Source organism: Erinaceus europaeus, chromosome 8 (genome assembly GCF_950295315.1).
Source record: "Erinaceus europaeus chromosome 8, mEriEur2.1, whole genome shotgun sequence".
In the NCBI taxonomy this organism is placed as follows: domain Eukaryota; kingdom Metazoa; phylum Chordata; class Mammalia; order Eulipotyphla; family Erinaceidae; genus Erinaceus; species Erinaceus europaeus.
In genome coordinates, this window is record NC_080169.1 from 125,599,941 (window position 1) to 125,617,727 (window position 17,787).

The following is a 17,787-nucleotide window of genomic DNA, read 5'->3' on the forward strand; positions in this document are numbered from 1 at the left end:
CTGAGGTCAGGACAGGACACCCGCAGACTGAGGTCAGTGCAGGACACCCGCAGACTGAGGTCAGGACAGGACACCCACAGACTGAGGTCAGGACAGGACACCCACAGACTGAGGTCAGTGCAGGACACCCGTAGACTGAGGTCAGGACAGGACACCTGCAGACTGAGATCAGGACAAGACACCTGCAGACTGAGGTCAGGACAGGACACCCCCAGACTGAGGTCAGGACAGGACACCCGCAGACTGAGGTCAGGACAGGACACCCACAGACTGAGGTCAGGGCAGGACACCCCCAGACTGAAGTGAGGTCAGGGCACCCGCAGACTGAGGTCAGGGCAGGGCACCCACAGACTGAGGTCAGGGCAGGACACCCCCAGACTGAAGTGAGGTCAGGGTACCCGCAGACTGAGGTCAGGGCAGGGCACCCACAGACTGAGGTCAGTGCAGGACACCTGTAGACTGAGGTCAGGACAGGACACCTGCAGACTGAGATCAGGACAAGACACCCGCAGACTGAGGTCAGGACAGGACACCCCCAGACTGAGGTCAGGACAGGACACCCCCAGACTGAGGTCAGGACAGGACACCCACAGACTGAGGTCAGGACAGGACACCCACAGACTGAAGTGAGGTCAGGGCACCCGCAGACTGAGGTCAGGGCAGGACACCCCCAGACTGAAGTGAGGTCAGGGCACCTGCAGACTGAGGTCAGGGCAGGGCACCCACAGACTGAGGTCAGGGCAGGACATCCCCAGACTGAAGTGAGGTCAGGGCACCCGCAGACTGAGGTCAGGGCAGGGCATCCGCAGACTGAGGTCAGGACAAGACACCCGCAGACTGATATCAGGACAGGACACCCCCAGACTGAGGTCAGGGCAGGACACCTGCAGACTGAGGTCAGGACAGGACACTCGCAGACTGAGGTCAGGACAGGACACCCGCAGACTGAGGTCAGGGCAGGACACCCCCAGACTGAGGTCAGGGCAGGGCACCTGCAGACTGAGGTCAGGGCAGGGCACCCGCAGACTGAGGTCCGGACAGGACACCCGCAGACTGATATCAGGATAGGACACCCCCAGACTGAGGTCAGGTCAGGGCACCCGCAGCCCTGAGGTGAGGTCTGGGCAGGACACCGCAGCTGAGAGGTGGGTACAGCAGCCCTACTCCTGATAGCAGAGGCCCAGCAGCTTCAGAGCTGAAGGCTGGGGTTCTGCCTTATCTGAGACATGCACCAGGGGTGGTGTGACGTCAGTCAACATGGTGAGAGACGTGAAGATGATGTGCGCCAGTGCCTGTCACCAGTCCACGGGGCAGGGTGAGGCCCCTCAAACAGCCGAGGGCTGCTCCGAGTCACTTGCCAGGCCTGTTCACCGCTCACAGGTCAGCTGCACCAACACAAATGGCCTCCCCACCAGAAGGACTGACCCCAGGGCTCTGCACAGGGATGCTGTCCACTCCCAGAGAGGACCTGCTCTTTTCATTCCTTCCAGAACATTCACCCATCTGCAAAGCCTTTCCACCATTCAAAATATCCACTTTGCAGCTCACTACCCACAGGAACTGGGGGTGGGACAAGGGGAGGACCCAGGGGCCAGACCTCCCCCTCACGGCTCCCAGGAGACTGAGGGGCACACAGAGAGAGCCTTCATGCCCCAGAAAGCTCCCCACCGAGGTCCCCACAAGGCTGGATCCTTCTGTCCTAGGAGCAGTGTGGTGGGTCCATATGTGGAGCTCCCAGGATTAGGGATCATGTGGGGACCTGCCACGCTGCTCCAGGATGAGGGACCATGTGGGGACCTGCCACGCTGCTCCAGGATGAGGGACCATGTGGGGACCTGCTACGCTGCTCCAGGATGAGGGACCACGTGGGGACCTGCCACACTGCTCCCAGCATGAGGGACCACGGGGGGACCTGCCATACTGCTCCCAGCATGAGGGACCACGTGGGGACCTGCCACACTGCTCCAGGATGAGGAACCATGTGGGGACCTGCCACACTGCTCCAGGATGAGGGACCACGTGGGGACCTGCCACACTGCTCCAGGATGAGGGACCACGTGGGGACCTGCCACACTGCTCCCAGCATGAGGGACCATGTGGGGACCTGCTACGCTGCTCCAGGATGAGGGACCATGTGGGGACCTGCCACACTGCTCCAGGATGAGGGACCACGTGGGGACCTGCCACACTGCTCCAGCATGAGGGACCACGTGGGGACCTGCCACACTGCTCCAGGATGAGGGACCACGTGAGGACCTGCCACACTGCTCCCAGCATGAGGGACCACGTGGGGACCTGCCACACTGCTCCAGGATGAGGGACCATGTGGGGACCTGCCACACTGCTCCAGGATGAGGGACCACGTGGGGACCTGCCACACTGCTCCCAGCATGAGGGACCACGTGGGGACCTGCCACACTGCTCCAGGATGAGGGACCATGTGGGGACCTGCCACACTGCTCCAGGATGAGGGACCACGTGGGGACCTGCCACACTGCTCCCAGCATGAGGGACCACGTGGGGACCTGCCACACTGCTCCAGGATGAGGGACCATGTGGGGACCTGCCACACTGCTCCAGCATGAGGGACCATGTGGGGACCTGCCACACTGCTCCAGCATGAGGGACCACGTGGGGACCTGCCACACTGCTCCAGGATGAGGGACCACGTGGGGACCTGCCACACTGCTCCCAGCATGAGGGACCACGTGGGGACCTGCCACACTGCTCCCAGCATGAGGGACCACGTGGGGACCTGCCACACTGCTCCAGGATGAGGGACCATGTGGGGACCTGCCACACTGCTCCAGGATGAGGGACCACGTGGGGACCTGCCACACTGCTCCAGGATTAGGGACCATGTGGGGACCTGCCACACTGCTCCCAGCATGAGGGACCACGTGGGAACCTGTTGGTATGCATGAGACCCCTTCTGTTTCATTTGGTTTAAATCCCCCCTGCTTAACACTATTCTATTTACATAACCACTTCATTCTATTTACATAACCACTGTTAACAAGTTCCACCCTCCCTCCAGGGCATTTGTGGTTCAGTGATAGGATTCTCGCCTAATCTGCCCCCTCTTTGTCACACTCTGATTTTCATCAGTCACTTTTCTCTCCACCCTCTCTATGTCACATCCTGTTTCCACCTTACTTGGCAAGTATATATAAAGACAGCATTGTGAGTTTTACAGTACTGTACTTTGAGTTTAACTTAGCTCGTCTTAGATTGTGCTGCGTCCTGCATGAATAAAGAGATACTGCCTACAGCTCAACCATGAGTCCCTGGTCGTCTGTTACCCGCCCGTGAAGCCAGCCCGGTGAAAACAACATAGCCCGTCAAAAACAACAGGAACCTGCCACACTGCTCCAGGATGAGGGACCATGTGGGGACCTGCCATACTGCTCCCAGCATGAGGGACCACGTGGGGACCTGCCACACTGCTCCCAGCATGAGGGACCACGTGGGGACCTGCCACACTGCTCCCAGCATGAGGGACCACGTGGGAACCTGCCACACTGCTCCAGGATGAGGGACCACGTGGGGACCTTCCACACTGCTCCAGGATGAGGGACCACATGGGGACCTGCCACACTGCTCCCAGCATGAGGGACCACGTGGGGACCTGCCACACTGCTCCCAGCATGAGGGACCACATGGGAACCTGCCATACTGCTCCAGGATGAGGGACCACGTGGGAACCTGCCATACTGCTCCAGGATGAGGGACCACGTGGGGACCTGCCACAGTGCTCCAGGATGAGGGACCACTTGGGGACCTGCCACGCCGCTCCCAGCATAATTCTTCTGATTTATGACCTGGACTGGATGATTTCCCAGGACCATTCCAGAACACACATCTCCCACTGTTATGACAGATGTGACAAGCCACCCCCACACAGCAGCGTGACCCTGTGTGAAGGAGCTGACCTGGCATGGGGGAGGCTGCTGGGCTCGGCTCCCTAGTCACGGCTGCATTAGGGTCCGAGCCCACAGCCCTCCCCTGGCTCTGGCTCACATGCCAGCCCCCAGAGGCAGCCTGGCTCCGAGTCGAGTCATTCCCGGCTCCCTGGGGAGCCCGAAAGTCAGCCCAGGGCTCTCTGTAGGGGTGTGGACATTGGTCAGCTGCCAGGTCTCCTCACCAGGGCTCTCAGGATGGCCTCAAGGCCGCTGGCCGTTGAGAGGACTTCCTATATCACTTTCCACATGCCATGCAAACCCGGGGCCACCACCCTACCTGACTTGGGGCCACTGTGTCCCCTTGGGGTCAGCTCCACCGAGACCCACTCACTGCTGAGTGCCTCCTGGTTGTGCGTCCACTCACACCATCCTCCTGTCTGTCCTGCTGACCTTGGGTCTCTCTTCTGGTCAGGGAAGCTGACCACTGTGGGCAGCGAGGGTCTTACCACCACACAGGGTCTCCTACTGGCAGGTGCAGCCCCCTCCCTCTCATGTCACACCCCTATGCCAGCTCCTCTCTCTCTCTCTCCTGATCCTTTACTTATTTCCACCAGGGCTGTCACTGGGGTTCAGTACCAGCAGTAGGAATCCACTGCTCTTGGCGGCCACATCTTCCTTTTTTCTCTATTTTATTAGATTGAGAGAAATTGAGGGGCGGGAAACAGAGAGACACTTGCAGCTGCTCCACCGCTCATGAAGCTCCCCCCCTGCAGGTGAGGACCAGGGCGCTCATACCCAGTCCTTGTGCACTGTAACGTGTGTCCTTAACCAGGTGCACCACCACCTGGCCTCCTTGGCTTCCCTTTCTCTATAGAGAAGAGGGGCTGGGAGGTGGCCCAGTGGGTAGTGACAGACTTTGGGCACACAGCAGCCAGCAGAGGGTGCGCCGGTTCCTGTACTCTCTCCCTCTCCCTCTCCTGTCTTTCTCCCATGTTTAGGCCGGCAAAAACTCTCAGCTGGAGGGGTGTTGTTCTGCCATGTGAAACCCCACAACTAGGGGAGCGCCCAGGCTGAGGTCTCTCCTTCTCTCCCTGTATCCTAAGGAGGAGTCTCTGAGCAGTGACGGCCTGGTGACCCACATGCACACAGTAAGGAACTGAAGAGGGACAGGCAGGGAGACAGCTCAGCGGCAGGGTGCAGGCTGACTCAGCCAGGGAACAGGCTGCCTTTCTGCGTTTTTAGGCCCAGGGCTTTGGCTCTTGGTCTGCACACTGGCAGAGGCAGTCTGGCACTGAGTCCATATTTCTTGAGGAGCCTGAGGGTGCCCCACACCCTTCTCCTAAGGAGGCACAGAGGAAGCCCACAGACGCCATCGGAGAGCTGTCTGCAGACTCAGCACAAAGGCCCTCTCGCTGGATGCTGGGCGGGACGCTACTGTGTGGAGTGGCCACCTGCCGGAGCCCAGCAGCTACTGTGCAGCCCCAGTTCACATGCCCCACCCCCGGCTGTGCCCACAACTTGGCCAGCAATGCTCAGGCCATCCTGCCCCATCTCTGCATCTTCATCGGTCACTTCTATTTATAGCCCTGGCATTTCAAAGTGTGCAAAGAACAACACAAGGAATTCGGAGCACATGTCTTGACAGAAAGCTACAGGCTGGCAAGACCCAGCTCCTACTGCCCTACCATGCTGACCAGTGGCCTTCCTGGGCAGCCAGGTAAAGCTCCTGTCATGCTGACCAGTGGCCTTCCTGGGCAGCCAGGCCCAGCTCCTGTCATGCTGACCAGTGGCCTTCTGGGGTGGCCAGGCCCAGCTCCTGTCATGCTGACCAGTGGCCTTCTGGGGTGGCCAGGCCCAGCTCCTGTCATACTGACCAGTGGCCTTCCTGGGCGGCCAGGCCCAGCTCCTGCCCAGTGGCCTTCTGGGGCAACCAGGCCCAGCTCCTGTCATGCTGACCAGTGGTCTCCCAGGAAGGCCAGGCCCAGCTCCTGTCATGCTGACCAGTGGCCTTCTGGGGTGGCCAGGCCCAGCTCCTGCCCGGTGGCCTTCTGGGGTGGCCAGGCCCAGCTCCTGTCATGCTGTCCAATGGCCTCCCAGGACATCCAGGCCCAGCTTCTGCCCAGTGGCGTCTCAGGGTGGCCACACACCCATCTGATGCCCGCTGCCCCATCATGCTGACCAGAAGGTAGCTTGTGTGGGGTGTGAGGGTAGAAGAGGGCCTTGTCTGGAGTCCAAATGAACAAGAGTTTCCAGTTTCAGAACATGTCCAAGGACCAGAGCTTGTTACCACTAGGGAACATGGCCACCTTCCTCTTGCTCCAAATGCAGGGGCTTGTGTGACCATCACTGACCTTACTCCTCAAGATGACAGCAAGGTCAGGTCCAGGGACTCTGGAATGCCCTGGATAAGGATGGCCAACCACTGTCCCTGGTCACTGGACACCCAGCCTGGGTACACTGACCCTGATCACTGCCAGGCCTTAGTCACTGCTGCTAGTCCTAGACACTGCCCCACACTGCCCCTGGTCACTGAAGCTCAGCCCGAGACATTGCCCCACATTGCCCCTGGTCACTGATGCTCAGCCCTAGACACTGCCCCACACTGCCCCTGGTCACTGCTGCTCAGCACTAGACACAGCCCCACACTGCCCCTGGTCACTGCTGCTCAGCACTAGACACTGCCCCACACTGCCCCGGGTCACTGATGCTCAACCCTAGACACTGCCCCACACTGCCCCTGTCACTGCTGCTCAGCCCTAGACACTGCCCCACACTGCCGCTGGTCACTGCTGCTCAACCCTAGACACTGCCCCACACTGCCCCTGTCACTGATACTCAGCCCTAGACACTGCCCCACACTGTCCCTGGTCACTGCTGCTCAGCCCTAGACACTGCCCCACACTGCCCCTGTCACTGCTGCTCAGCCCTAACACTGCCCCACACTGACCCTGGTCACTGCTGCTCAGCACTAGACACTGCCCCACACTGCCCCTGTCACTGCTGCTCAACCCTAACACTGCCCCACACTGCCCCTGGTCACTGCTGCTCAGCCCAAGACACTGCTCCACATTGTCCCTGGTCAATGCTGCTCAGCCCTAGACACTGCCCCACACTGCCCCTGGTCAGCGCTGCTCAGCCCTAGACACTGCCCCACACTGTCCCTGGTCACTGCTGCTCAGCCCTAGACACTGCCCCACACTGCCCCTGTCACTGCTGCTCAGCCCTAACACTGCCTCACACTGCCCTTGGTCACTGCGGCTCAGCCCTAGACACTGCCCCACACTGCCCCTGGTCACTGCTGCTCAGCTCTAGACACTGCCCCACACTGCCCCTGTCACTGCTGCTCAGCCCTAGACACTGCCCCACAATGCCCCTGTCACCGCTGCTCAGGCCTAGACACTGCCCCACACTGCCCCTGGTCACTGCTGCTCAGCCCTAGACACTGCCCCACAATGCCCCTGGTCACTGCTGCTCAGCCCTAGACACTGCCCCACATGCCCCTAGTCACTGCTGCTCAACCTTAGACACTGCCCCACACTGCCCCTAGTTACTGATGCTCAGCCCTAGACACTGCCCCACACTGCCCCTGTCACTGCAGCTCAGCCCTAGACACTGCCCCACACTGCCCCTGGTCACTGCTGCTCAGCACTAGACACTGCCCCACATTGCCCCTGGTCACTGCTGCTCAGCCCTAACACTGCCCCACACTGCCCCTGGTCACTGCCGCTCAGCCCTAACACTGCCCCACACTGCCCCTGGTCACTGATGCTCAGACCTAAACACGGCCCCACACTGCCCCTGGTCACTGCTGCTCAGCCCTAGACACTGCCCCACACTGCCCCTGGTCATTGCTGCTCAGCCCTAGACACTGCCCCACACTGCTCCAGGTCACTGCTGCTCAGCCCTAGACACTGCCCCACACTGCCCCTGGTCACTGCTGCTCAGCCCTAGACACTGCCCCACACTGCCCCTGGTCACTGCTGCTCAGCCCTAGACACTGCCCCACACTGCCCCTGGTCACTGCTGCTCAGCCCTAGACACTGCCCCACAATGCCCCTGGTCACTGATGCTCATCCCGAGACACTGCCCCACAATGCCCCTGGTCGCTGCTGCTCAGCCCTAGACACTGCCCCACACTGCCCCTGGTTACTGATGTTCAGCCCTAACACTGCCCCACACTGCCCCTGGTCACTGCTGCTCAGCACTAGACACTGCCCCACACTGCCCCTGGTCACTGCTGCTCAGCACTAGACACTGCCCCACACTGCCCCTGGTCACTGCTGCTCAGCCCTAACACTGCCCACACAGCCACTGGTCACTGCTGCTCAGCCCTAGACACTGCCCCACACTGCCCCTGGTCACTGCTGCTCAGCCCTAGACACTGCCCCACACTGCCCCTGGTCACTGCTGCTCAGCCCTAGACACTGCCCCACACTGCACCTGTCACTGCTGCTCAGCCCTATACATTGCCCCACACTGCCCCTGTCACTGCTGCTCAGCCCTAGACACTGCCCCACACTGCCCCTGGTCACTGCTGCTCAGCCCTAGACACTGCCCCACAAAGCCCCTGGTCACTGCTGCTCAGCCCTAGACACTGCCCCACACTGCCCCTGGTCACTGCTGCTCAGCCCTAGACACTGCCCCACACTGCCCCTGTCACTGCTGCTCAGCCCTAACACTGCCCCACACTGCCCCTGGTCACTGCTGCTCAGCCCTAGACACTGCCCCACACTGCCCCTGGTCACTGCTGCCCAGCATGCCTGACCACACAGGTCTCTGATGTGCAGGGAAAGCCTGGAGAGGGTGGCATCTGATTTTCTGACCCCCCCCAGGAGTCCCACACAGCCCTGCTCCAACTTCTGTTCAAACTCTAGTGGACACGTGGGGTGGGGGGGACTTTGATCTCTGTCCTTTGAAAGGACGGAGGGGGCGCCTGCGTGTTCCCATGGCAATAGGAGGTCCCCACCTTCCCAGTCAGTCTCCCCACCCCATGGCCACTTGGCTAACAGCTTCCCTGTGCCAAGACGCTGGTCACCCCTGCACCCTGTCGGGTGTGTACAAAGCAGGGTGCTGGGAGTGTGAGGAAGGAGCCACCCAAGGGTCGGAGGAGGCCCAGCATGTCCTCCTGGGGGCCACCCTGTCAGGAGGGCTACAGACAGAAGGTGCCTGCTCCCACCCCAAGTTTGAGCACTGCCCACAGGATAATGACTCACATGTGATGTGGATACACAAGGTATAGTGCTAGATATATATATAAACTCATTTGAACCTACCAGCTTCAACTCAGATTCTGTGCTTGTCAGCTGTCTCCATCCATGGCCCAGGGCAGGGCTTATGCCTGGGACCCTCATCTGAGGTCCATGTGACCCCCATCTGAGGTCTGTGTGACCCCCCTTCTGAGCTCTGTGTGACCCCCATCTGAAGTCTGTGTGACCCCCATCTGAGGTCTGTGTGACCCCCCCATCTGAGGTCTGTGTGACCCCCATCTGAGGTCCATGTGACCCCCATCTGAGGTCTGTGTGACCCCCATCTGAGGTCTGTCTGACCACCCATCTGAGGTCTGTGTGACCCCCATCTGAGGTCTGTGTGACCCCCCCATCTGAGCTCTGTGTGACCCCCATCTGAGGTCCATGTGACCCCCATCTGAGGTCTGTGTGACCCCCATCTGAGGTCTATCTGACCATCCATCTGAGGTCTGTGTGAACCCCATCTGAGGTCTGTGTGACCCCCATCTGAGCTCTGTGACCCCCATCTGAGCTCGGTGTGAGCCCCATCTGAGGTCTGTCTGACCCCCATCTGAGGTCTTTCTGACCCCCATCTGAGGTCTGTCTGACCCCCCATCTGAGGTCTGTGTGACCCCCATCTGAGGTCTGTCTGACCACCCATCTGAGGTCTGTGTGACCCCCATCTGAGGTCTGTGTGACCCCCCCATCTGAGCTCTGTGTGACCCCCATCTGAGGTCCATGTGACCCCCATCTGAGGTCTGTGTGACCCCCATCTGAGGTCTATCTGACCATCCATCTGAGGTCTGTGTGACCCCCATCTGAGGTCTGTGTGACCCCCATCTGAGCTCTGTGACCCCCATCTGAGCTCGGTGTGAGCCCCATCTGAGGTCTGTCTGACCCCCATCTGAGGTCTTTCTGACCCCCATCTGAGGTCTGTCTGACCCCCCATCTGAGGTCTGTGTGACCCCCCATCTGACATCTGTGTGAGCCCCATCTGAGGTCTGTGTGACCCCCATCTGAGGTCTGTGTGACCCCCATCTGAGGTCTGTCTGACCCCCCATCTGAGGTCTGTGTGACCCCCCATCTGAGCTCTGTGTGACCCCCCCCATCTGAGCTCTGTGTGACCCCTATCTGAGGTCTGTGTGACCCCCCATCTGACGTCTGTGTGACCCGCATCTGAGCTCTGTGTGACCCCCATCTGAGGTCTGAGTGACCCCCCATCTGAGGTCTGTGTGACCCCCATCTGAGGTCTGTGTGACCCCCATCTGAGGTCTGTGTGACCCCCCCATCTGAGCTCTGTATGACCCCCATCTGAGGTCTGTGTGACCCCCATCTGAGGTCTGTGTGACCCCCATCTGAGCTCTGTGACCCCCATCTGAGCTCTGTGTGACCCCCATCTGAGGTCTGAGTGACCCCCCATCTGAGGTCTGTGTGACCCCCATCTGAGGTCTGTGTGACCCCCATCTGAGGTCTGTGTGACCCCCCCATCTGAGCTCTGTGTGACCCCCATCTGAGGTCTGTGTGACCCCCATCTGAGGTCTGTGTGACCCCCATCTGAGCTCTGTGACCCCCATCTGAGCTCTGTGTGACCCCCATCTGAGGTCTGAGTGACCCCCCATCTGAGGTCTGTGTGACCCCCATCTGAGGTCTGTGTGACCCCCATCTGAGGTCTGTGTGACCCCCCCATCTGAGCTCTGTGTGATCCCCATCTGAGGTCTGTGTGACCCCCATCTGAGGTCTGTGTGACCCCCATCTGAGCTCAGTGTGAGCCCCATCTGAGGTCTGTCTGACCCCCAACTGAGGTCTTTCTGACCCCCATCTGAGGTCTGTCTGACCCCCCATCTGAGGTCTGTGTGACCCCCCATCTGAGCTCTGTGTGACCCCCATCTGAGGTCTGTGTGACCCCCATCTGAGGTCTGTCTGACCCCCCATCTGAGGTCTGTGTGACCCCCCCATCTGAGCTCTGTGTGACCCCCCATCTGAGCTCTGTGTGACCCCCATCTGAGGTCTGTGTGACCCCCCATCTGACATCTGTGTGACCCGCATCTGAGCTCTGTGTGACCCCCATCTGAGGTCTGAGTGACCCCCCATCTGAGGTCTGTGTGACTCCCATCTGAGGTCTGTGTGACCCCCATCTGAGGTCTGTGTGACCCCCATCAGAGCTCTGTGTGACCCCCCATCTGAGGTAGTGTGACCCCCCATCTGAGGTCTGTCTGACCCCCCATCTGAGGTCTGTGTGACCCCCATCAGAGGTCTGTGTGACCCCCATCTGAGGTCGGTCTGACCCCCCATCTGAGGTCTGTGTGACCCGCATCTGAGCTCTGTGTGACCCCCATCTGAGCTCTGTGTGAACCCCATCTGAGCTATGTGTGACCCCCATCTGAGGTCTGTGTGAACCCCATCTGAGGTCTGTGTAACCCCCATCTGAGCTCTGTGACCCCCATCTGAAGTCTGTGTGACCCTCATCTGAGGTCTGTGTGACCCTCATCTGAGCTCTTGTGACCCCACATCTGAGGTCTGTGTGATGCTGATCTGAGGTCTGTCTGACCCCCCATCTGAGGTCTGTGTGACCCCCATCAGAGCTCTGTGTGACCCCCAATCTGAGGTAGTGTGACCCCCCATCTGAGCTCTGTGTGACCCACATCTGAGCTCTGTGTGACCCCCATCTGAAGTCTGTGTGACCCCCATCTGAGGTCTGTGTGACCCCCCATCTGAGGTCTGTGTGACCCACATCTGAGGCCTGTGTGACCCCCATCTGAGCTCTGAGTGACTCCCCATCTGAGCTATGTGTGACCCCCATCTGAGGTCTGTGTGACCCCCATCTGAGGTCTGTGTGACCCCACATCAGAGGTCTGTGTGACCCCCATCTGAGCTCTGAGTGACTCCCCATCTGAGTTCTGTGTGACCCCCATCTGAGTTCTGTGTGACCCCCATCTGAGCTCTGTGTGACCCCACATCAGAGGTCTGTGTGACCCCCATCTGAGGTCTGTGTGACCCCCATCTGAGGTCTGTGTGACCCGCATCTGAGCTCTGAGTGACCTCCATCTGAGCTCTGAGTGACTCCCCATCTGAGCTATGTGTGACCCCCATCTGAGCTATGTGTGACCCCCATCTGAGCTATGTGTGACCCCCATCTGAGCTCTATGTGACCCCCATCTGAGGACTGTGTGACCTGCATCTGAGGCTTGTGTGACCCCCATCTGAGGTCTGAGTGACCCGCTGAAGCCTGTGTGACCCGCCATCTGAGGTCTGTGTGACCCCCTATCAGAGCTCTGTGTGACCCCCCATCTGAGTTCTGTGTGACCCCTATCTGAAGTCTGTGTAACCCCCATTTGAGGTCTGTGTGACCCCCATCTGAGGTCTGTGTGACCCCCCATCTGAGCTCTGTGTGACCCCCATCTGAGTTCTGTGTGACCCCCCCATCTGAGGTCTGTGTGACCACCATCCGAGGTCTGTGTGACCCCCATCTGAGGTCAGTGTGACCCCCATCTGAGGTCTGTGTGACCCCCATCTGAGGCCTGTGTGACCCCCATCTGAGCTCTGTGACCCCCATCTGAGCTCTGTGTGACCCCCATCTGAGGTCTGTGTGACCCCCATCTGAGCTCTGTGTGACCCCCATCTGAGTTCTGTGTGACCCCCCATCTGAGGTCTGTGTGACCACCATCCGAGGTCTGTGTGACCCCCATCTGAGCTCTGTGTGACCCCCATCTGAGGTCTGTGTTACCCGCATCTGAGGCCTGTGTGACCCCCATCTGAGCTCTGTGTGACTCCCATCTGAGGTCTGTGTGACCCCCATCTGAGGTCTGAGTGACTCCCCATCTGAGCTCTGTGTGACTCCCATCTGAGGTCTGAGTGACTCCCCATCTGAGGTCTGTGTGACCCCCATCTGAGGTCTGTGTGACCCCCATCTGAGGTCTGAGTGACCCCCCCATCTTAGGTCTGTGTGACCCCCATCTGAGCTCTGTGTGACCCCCATCTGAGGTCTGAGTGACTCCCCATCTGAGGTCTGTGTGACCCCCATCTGAGCTCTGTGTGACCCCCATCTGAGGTCTGTGTGACCCCCATCTGAGGTTTGTGTGACCCTCATCTGAGGTCTGTGTGATCCCCATCTGAGGTCTGTGTGACCCCCATCTGAGCTCTGTGTGACCCCCATCTGAGGTCTGTGTGACCCCCATCTGAGGTCCATGTGACTCCCATCTGAGTTCTGTGTGACCCCCATCTGAGTTCTGTGTGACCCCCATCTGAGCTCTGTGTGACCCCCATCTGAGCTCTGTGTGACTCCCATCTGAGGTCTGTGTGACCCCCATCTGAGGTCTGTGTGACCCCCATCTGAGGTCTGTGTGACCCCCATCTGAGGTCTGTGTGACCCCCATCTGAGGCAGGGTAGGGTTCCCAACATGCACTGGGTTCCCAGGCTGGAGAACACGATGGGCCCCAACACTGAACAGGTTCCCCAGGCTGGGGGGCAGGGTGGTCATCCCAACATTCCCAGGGTGATCCAGCTGTGCTCTGGAAGGAGGGTTGCCCGGCCCCTCACCTTTGTGCTCCGGCTGCGCCCCCAGGAGAGCTTCGCACTTGGTCTCCTCTTCCTGGATCTCCAGGCGGAAGCGGCATTCTGGGTGGATGCTGGACACCTGAACGGGGCCGAAGTAGAGTCACAGCCGGTTCTGAGAGGCAGTTGCCCCAGCTGCCCCCAGGCCCCATGTGCTGCACTTGCAGGAGCACCAACTCGGGTGCAGCCTGCAGGGCTGCGGGAAACAGCCGGCAGCTCGCAGCTCAGGGGCCCCTCATAGCCCTGACCTGATCAGCCTGCATTCCTGCAGAGCCCTGCACCTGCACCCGCACCCCTGAGCCTGCATCCTGGGCGCCTCACCCCTGTGCCCTCACTCCAGAAGCCTCAGCCATGCACCCACACCCCAGCCCTATACCTGCACCCGAGTGCCTTACCCTTGTGCCCTCACCCCTGTGCCTAAGCCCTGAGCACTTCGCCCCTGCACCTGCACCTCTGTGCCTGCACCCTGGAGGCCTCACCCTATTCAGCCTCAGAGACTGGGGTGCCGGGGCCTGGCACATGGCCTCCACCAGGAACAGGACAGGCACAGCAGCGACCAGGCCGGGTGGCCACACCCCAGCCTTACAGGACCTGCTCTCCCAGGCCTGGGTCTGACTCCCCACCAGCCTGACACCAACTATCTAGCAGAATCCTGGCTGCATGGCCACCCAGCTCACCGGCCCAGGACCCATGGACAATGAGGTCCTGGCAGGAAGCAGGGGGACGGGGAGGAGAATCTGGTCACCTTCCTGGCTGGATGCGGCCAGCTGCAGAGGGTTGTCTCACGAGCCCACGAGTCTCTGCTCTGAGTTCAGAGAAAACACTGACTTAAGTCAGGGGGCAGGGCAGGGGCGTGAGCAGTTAAGCACACCTTTTACCAGGCGCATGGACCAGGGTTTGAGCCCCTGCACCCCACCTGCAGGGGGACTCTTCACAAGCAATAAAGCAGGGATACAGGTGTCTTTCTGCCTCTCGCCTTCTCTACCTCCCCCTCCTTTCTCAAATTCTTTCAGTCTTATCTAATAAGAATTAGAAAAAAGGAAGAAGGGGAAAAAAAAAAGGCATCCGGGAGTGGTGGTTTGACAGTGCTGGCACCAAGCCCCAACAATAACCCTGGTGGCAGAAAAAAGAAAAGAAAAGGAAGTCAGCTTTAGCAAGACACTCAGCGGCCCACGACATCCCGGCAGGACTGGAACATCCCAGGACCAGGCGGCCACGGGCTTCAGGGACTGGGAGTGGATGTGTGGGGGCTCCCCAAGGCCTTGTGGAGTCCGTCCTGGGCAGGCAGGGCACGTGTGGGTACTGGGTACTGGACATGGTTCCTGTCCCCCTCATGCCCTGGTGTCCACCCCAATCAGGGGCACAGCACCCCAGTCAGGTGGGGGGACAGGAATCCCGCAGGCAGACTCCCTGTGGTGGTGGCCCACTCCCGCTGTGAGGCAGGAAGCCGGGTCTCACCTTTCCAGGGGCATGGAAGTCCCACCAACAGACTGCCCCTTTCCTTCCCCTCACCAGAGGAAACTTTCTCCCCACAGACCCTGGCAGGACGCTCACCTCCACCCAGGGCAGCAGGAGAGCCAGAGGTCCCTGCTCTGCCCACCCAGGGGACCTGGGGTGGGGGTCCCCGGGGGCCAGGAGCCAGGACCCTGGGAAGTGTCTTGAACTTGGGGGCCCTCTGGTGGTGTCCTGAGGGGGTCCTCTGAGGGGGTCTTGGTTGGAGGGTCTGTGGAGGAGTCCTGGTTGGACACTGTGGGGAGCTGAGCAGAGCTCTTTGCAGGGCCCTGTGAGGGGATCCCCCTGGGGGGCCTGACCAGGGGGACCCCTCTGGGGTCCTAGGGGTCCTGCAAGGGGCGCCCTGGGTGGGTTGTGGGTTCTGTTAGGGGTGCCCTCTGGGGGGGACTGGGGGTCCTGTAAGGGGCGCCCTGGGGGGGTTGTGGGTCCTCAAGGGGCAGCCTCGGGGGTCCTGGGGGTCCTGTAAGGGGCGCCCTCAGGGGTCCTGGGGTTCCTCAAGGGGCGGCCTCGGGGGTCCCAGGAGTCCTGCAAGGGGCGGCCTCAGGGGGCCTGGGGGTCCTGCAAGGGGCGGCCTCGGGGTCCTGGGGTCCTGCAAGGGGCGGCCTCGGGTTCCTGGGGTCCTGCAAGGGGCGGCCTCGGGGTCCTGGGGTCCTGCAAGGGGCGGCCTCGGGTTCCTGGGGGCCTCTAGGGGAGTGGGGGTCCCGGGCCGGGGTGCGAGGGGCGCGACTCACGGGGCCGAGCAGCCATCCGCAGCAGGTCAGCAGAGCGGGCGGCAGCAGCGGCGCCCTCATCCCGGCTCCTCCCGGCTCCTCGGCCGGCGCCTCCGCCTCCCGCCGCCCCGCCCGCCAGGCCGCCCGAGCCTCCGCCCTCCGCCCGCCTCACCCCTGCCGTCCGACCCCAGCCGCCCTCCTCCACACTGGCCTCCCGGACGCTCCTCCAGCCTCCTCCGCCGGGGAGCCCTCCTCAGCCCCACGGTCCCCCCGGGCGCCTCTTCCTGCACCCCTCCTCCTCGGACGTCTCCCCCGCCTCTCCTCCTGTGACCCCCCCCTTGGGATTCCTCTTCTGGGGACCACTCCCACCCGGGTCTCCCCTGCTCCAGACCCCTCTCCTCCCACCCCTCCTCCCCGGGACCCCTCCTCTCTGGGACCGGTCCTCCCCGGACCTCCCCCCTGCCCCCTGTCCCCTGGCCACCTCCCGGACTGGACTTTCTGCGCAGCCTGCTGTGTGCCTATGGGGTTCCCACCTTCAGCTGGGCAAGCTCCCAAGACAGACAGACAGACAGGCTGGGGTGTGAGCAGAGCCCCCCAGTTTATCGACCTGCACCCCTCCCTGAGGGGGCTCCTCCTTTTCCCCCAACTGGGGGGCAGAAAGGCTGAGAGGGTGGGGGGCACTAGAAAGTCGGGTTCTGGTTGGGGCAGCAGGGGGAAGTGGAGATGGGGGAAGAGGGGTCCTGGAGGGACAGTCACCCCCTGGGAGAGGGGTCCAGGGAGAGAGGGAGGAAGGGAGAGAGACAGAGAGACACCTGCAGCCCTGCTCTACAGAGGCTTCCCCCTTGCAGGGGAGGAGTGGGGACTTGAACCTGGGTCTTTGTGCCCTGTAGGTGTGTGCTACCGGGTGTGCCACCACCTGGGCCCTATTTTGAGTTAATTTTTGTTTCTGCTGTCACTTTGTATCTGATCGTCCAGTTTTGCTGGAAAGAGTTGCTTTTCTCATTCGTGGGCTTGGGCCAGTGGAGGATGCAGCTGCCTGCAACCCCTTCTGTCCCACTTGTTACAGCCGGGGTCTGTGTGAGGGTGGGCTCTCCCAGCCCTGCGCCCCAGGGCAGCAAGCTGCTTGCTGTCTCCACTAAGTGAGCAGGGCTCTGGTCTGGCCGGCGTGTGGAGCAGGCCTGGGGTCCGCTGGCTGGCATGTGCTTCCTTCCTTTGACTGATTCTTCAAGTCCTGCTGTTTCTCATACAGGACTTGAACCTCTTTGTTTTTAAGGTTTCAACATTGTGTTTCCTTTCTCTGCTATTTGGGTGGGCGCTCCAGTCCTTGTTTCTGGCCTAAGGAAAGCCGTGAACTTTCCATATTAACCTTGAGTCCTGCAGCTCTGCTGGGCTCACTCACTGGTTTAGGAGTTTTTGCGGCTATTGGTTCTTTGGGATTTCTGTACGACACGGCTACCATATTTGAACCGAGACAGCCTTCTTCCCTCTTTCTCAGCTCACTTTCGCTTCTCTGTGCACCAGCTGGACTGGGGGAGCTTGGTGTTGGGCGGGGAGCACTAGAGCTAAAACAAGGGCAGGCTCTGCCCGGGGCTCCAGCTCTTACCTTGTGCACAGGAACCAGCTTGTCGCTCACAGCTGGGCTCCTGGGGAGGCCCACAGAGATCACTGCCCGACTGTCTGCATCAGCTTGTGCCTCCAGTTTGGTGGCAGTGGGTGTCCTGTGGCTTGATTCTGTATCACGTCAGTATAAAACAACCCAGGCTTTAGTGTGTGCAGGATGAGTCTGGATCCTTGAGCAGACATGGCTGCAGTGGTGGTCTCCTGGGGCGTGGGGGCAGCTCACACAGCCACGAGGGGTCCTGAAGTTGGGCCCTGGGCTGGGGGGA

General features: G+C 60.7%; 1 protein-coding gene across 1 annotated transcript in view; it reads right to left on the bottom strand.

Moving 5' to 3' along the window:
• LOC132539820 (vasoactive intestinal polypeptide receptor 2-like) overlaps nucleotides 1-16,038 on the bottom strand; it is a 41,777-nt gene extending 25,739 nt beyond the window's left edge. Inside the window, exons 1-2 of the mRNA XM_060195750.1 lie at nucleotides 15,923-16,038; nucleotides 13,665-13,761 (exon numbers count right to left, since the gene is read on the bottom strand). Of these exons, the coding sequence (XP_060051733.1) occupies nucleotides 13,665-13,761; nucleotides 15,923-15,982 (157 nt within the window). The 5' untranslated portion in view covers nucleotides 15,983-16,038. The remainder of the gene's footprint in view (nucleotides 1-13,664; nucleotides 13,762-15,922) is intronic.
• Between the last annotated feature and the right edge of the window lie 1,749 nt (nucleotides 16,039-17,787).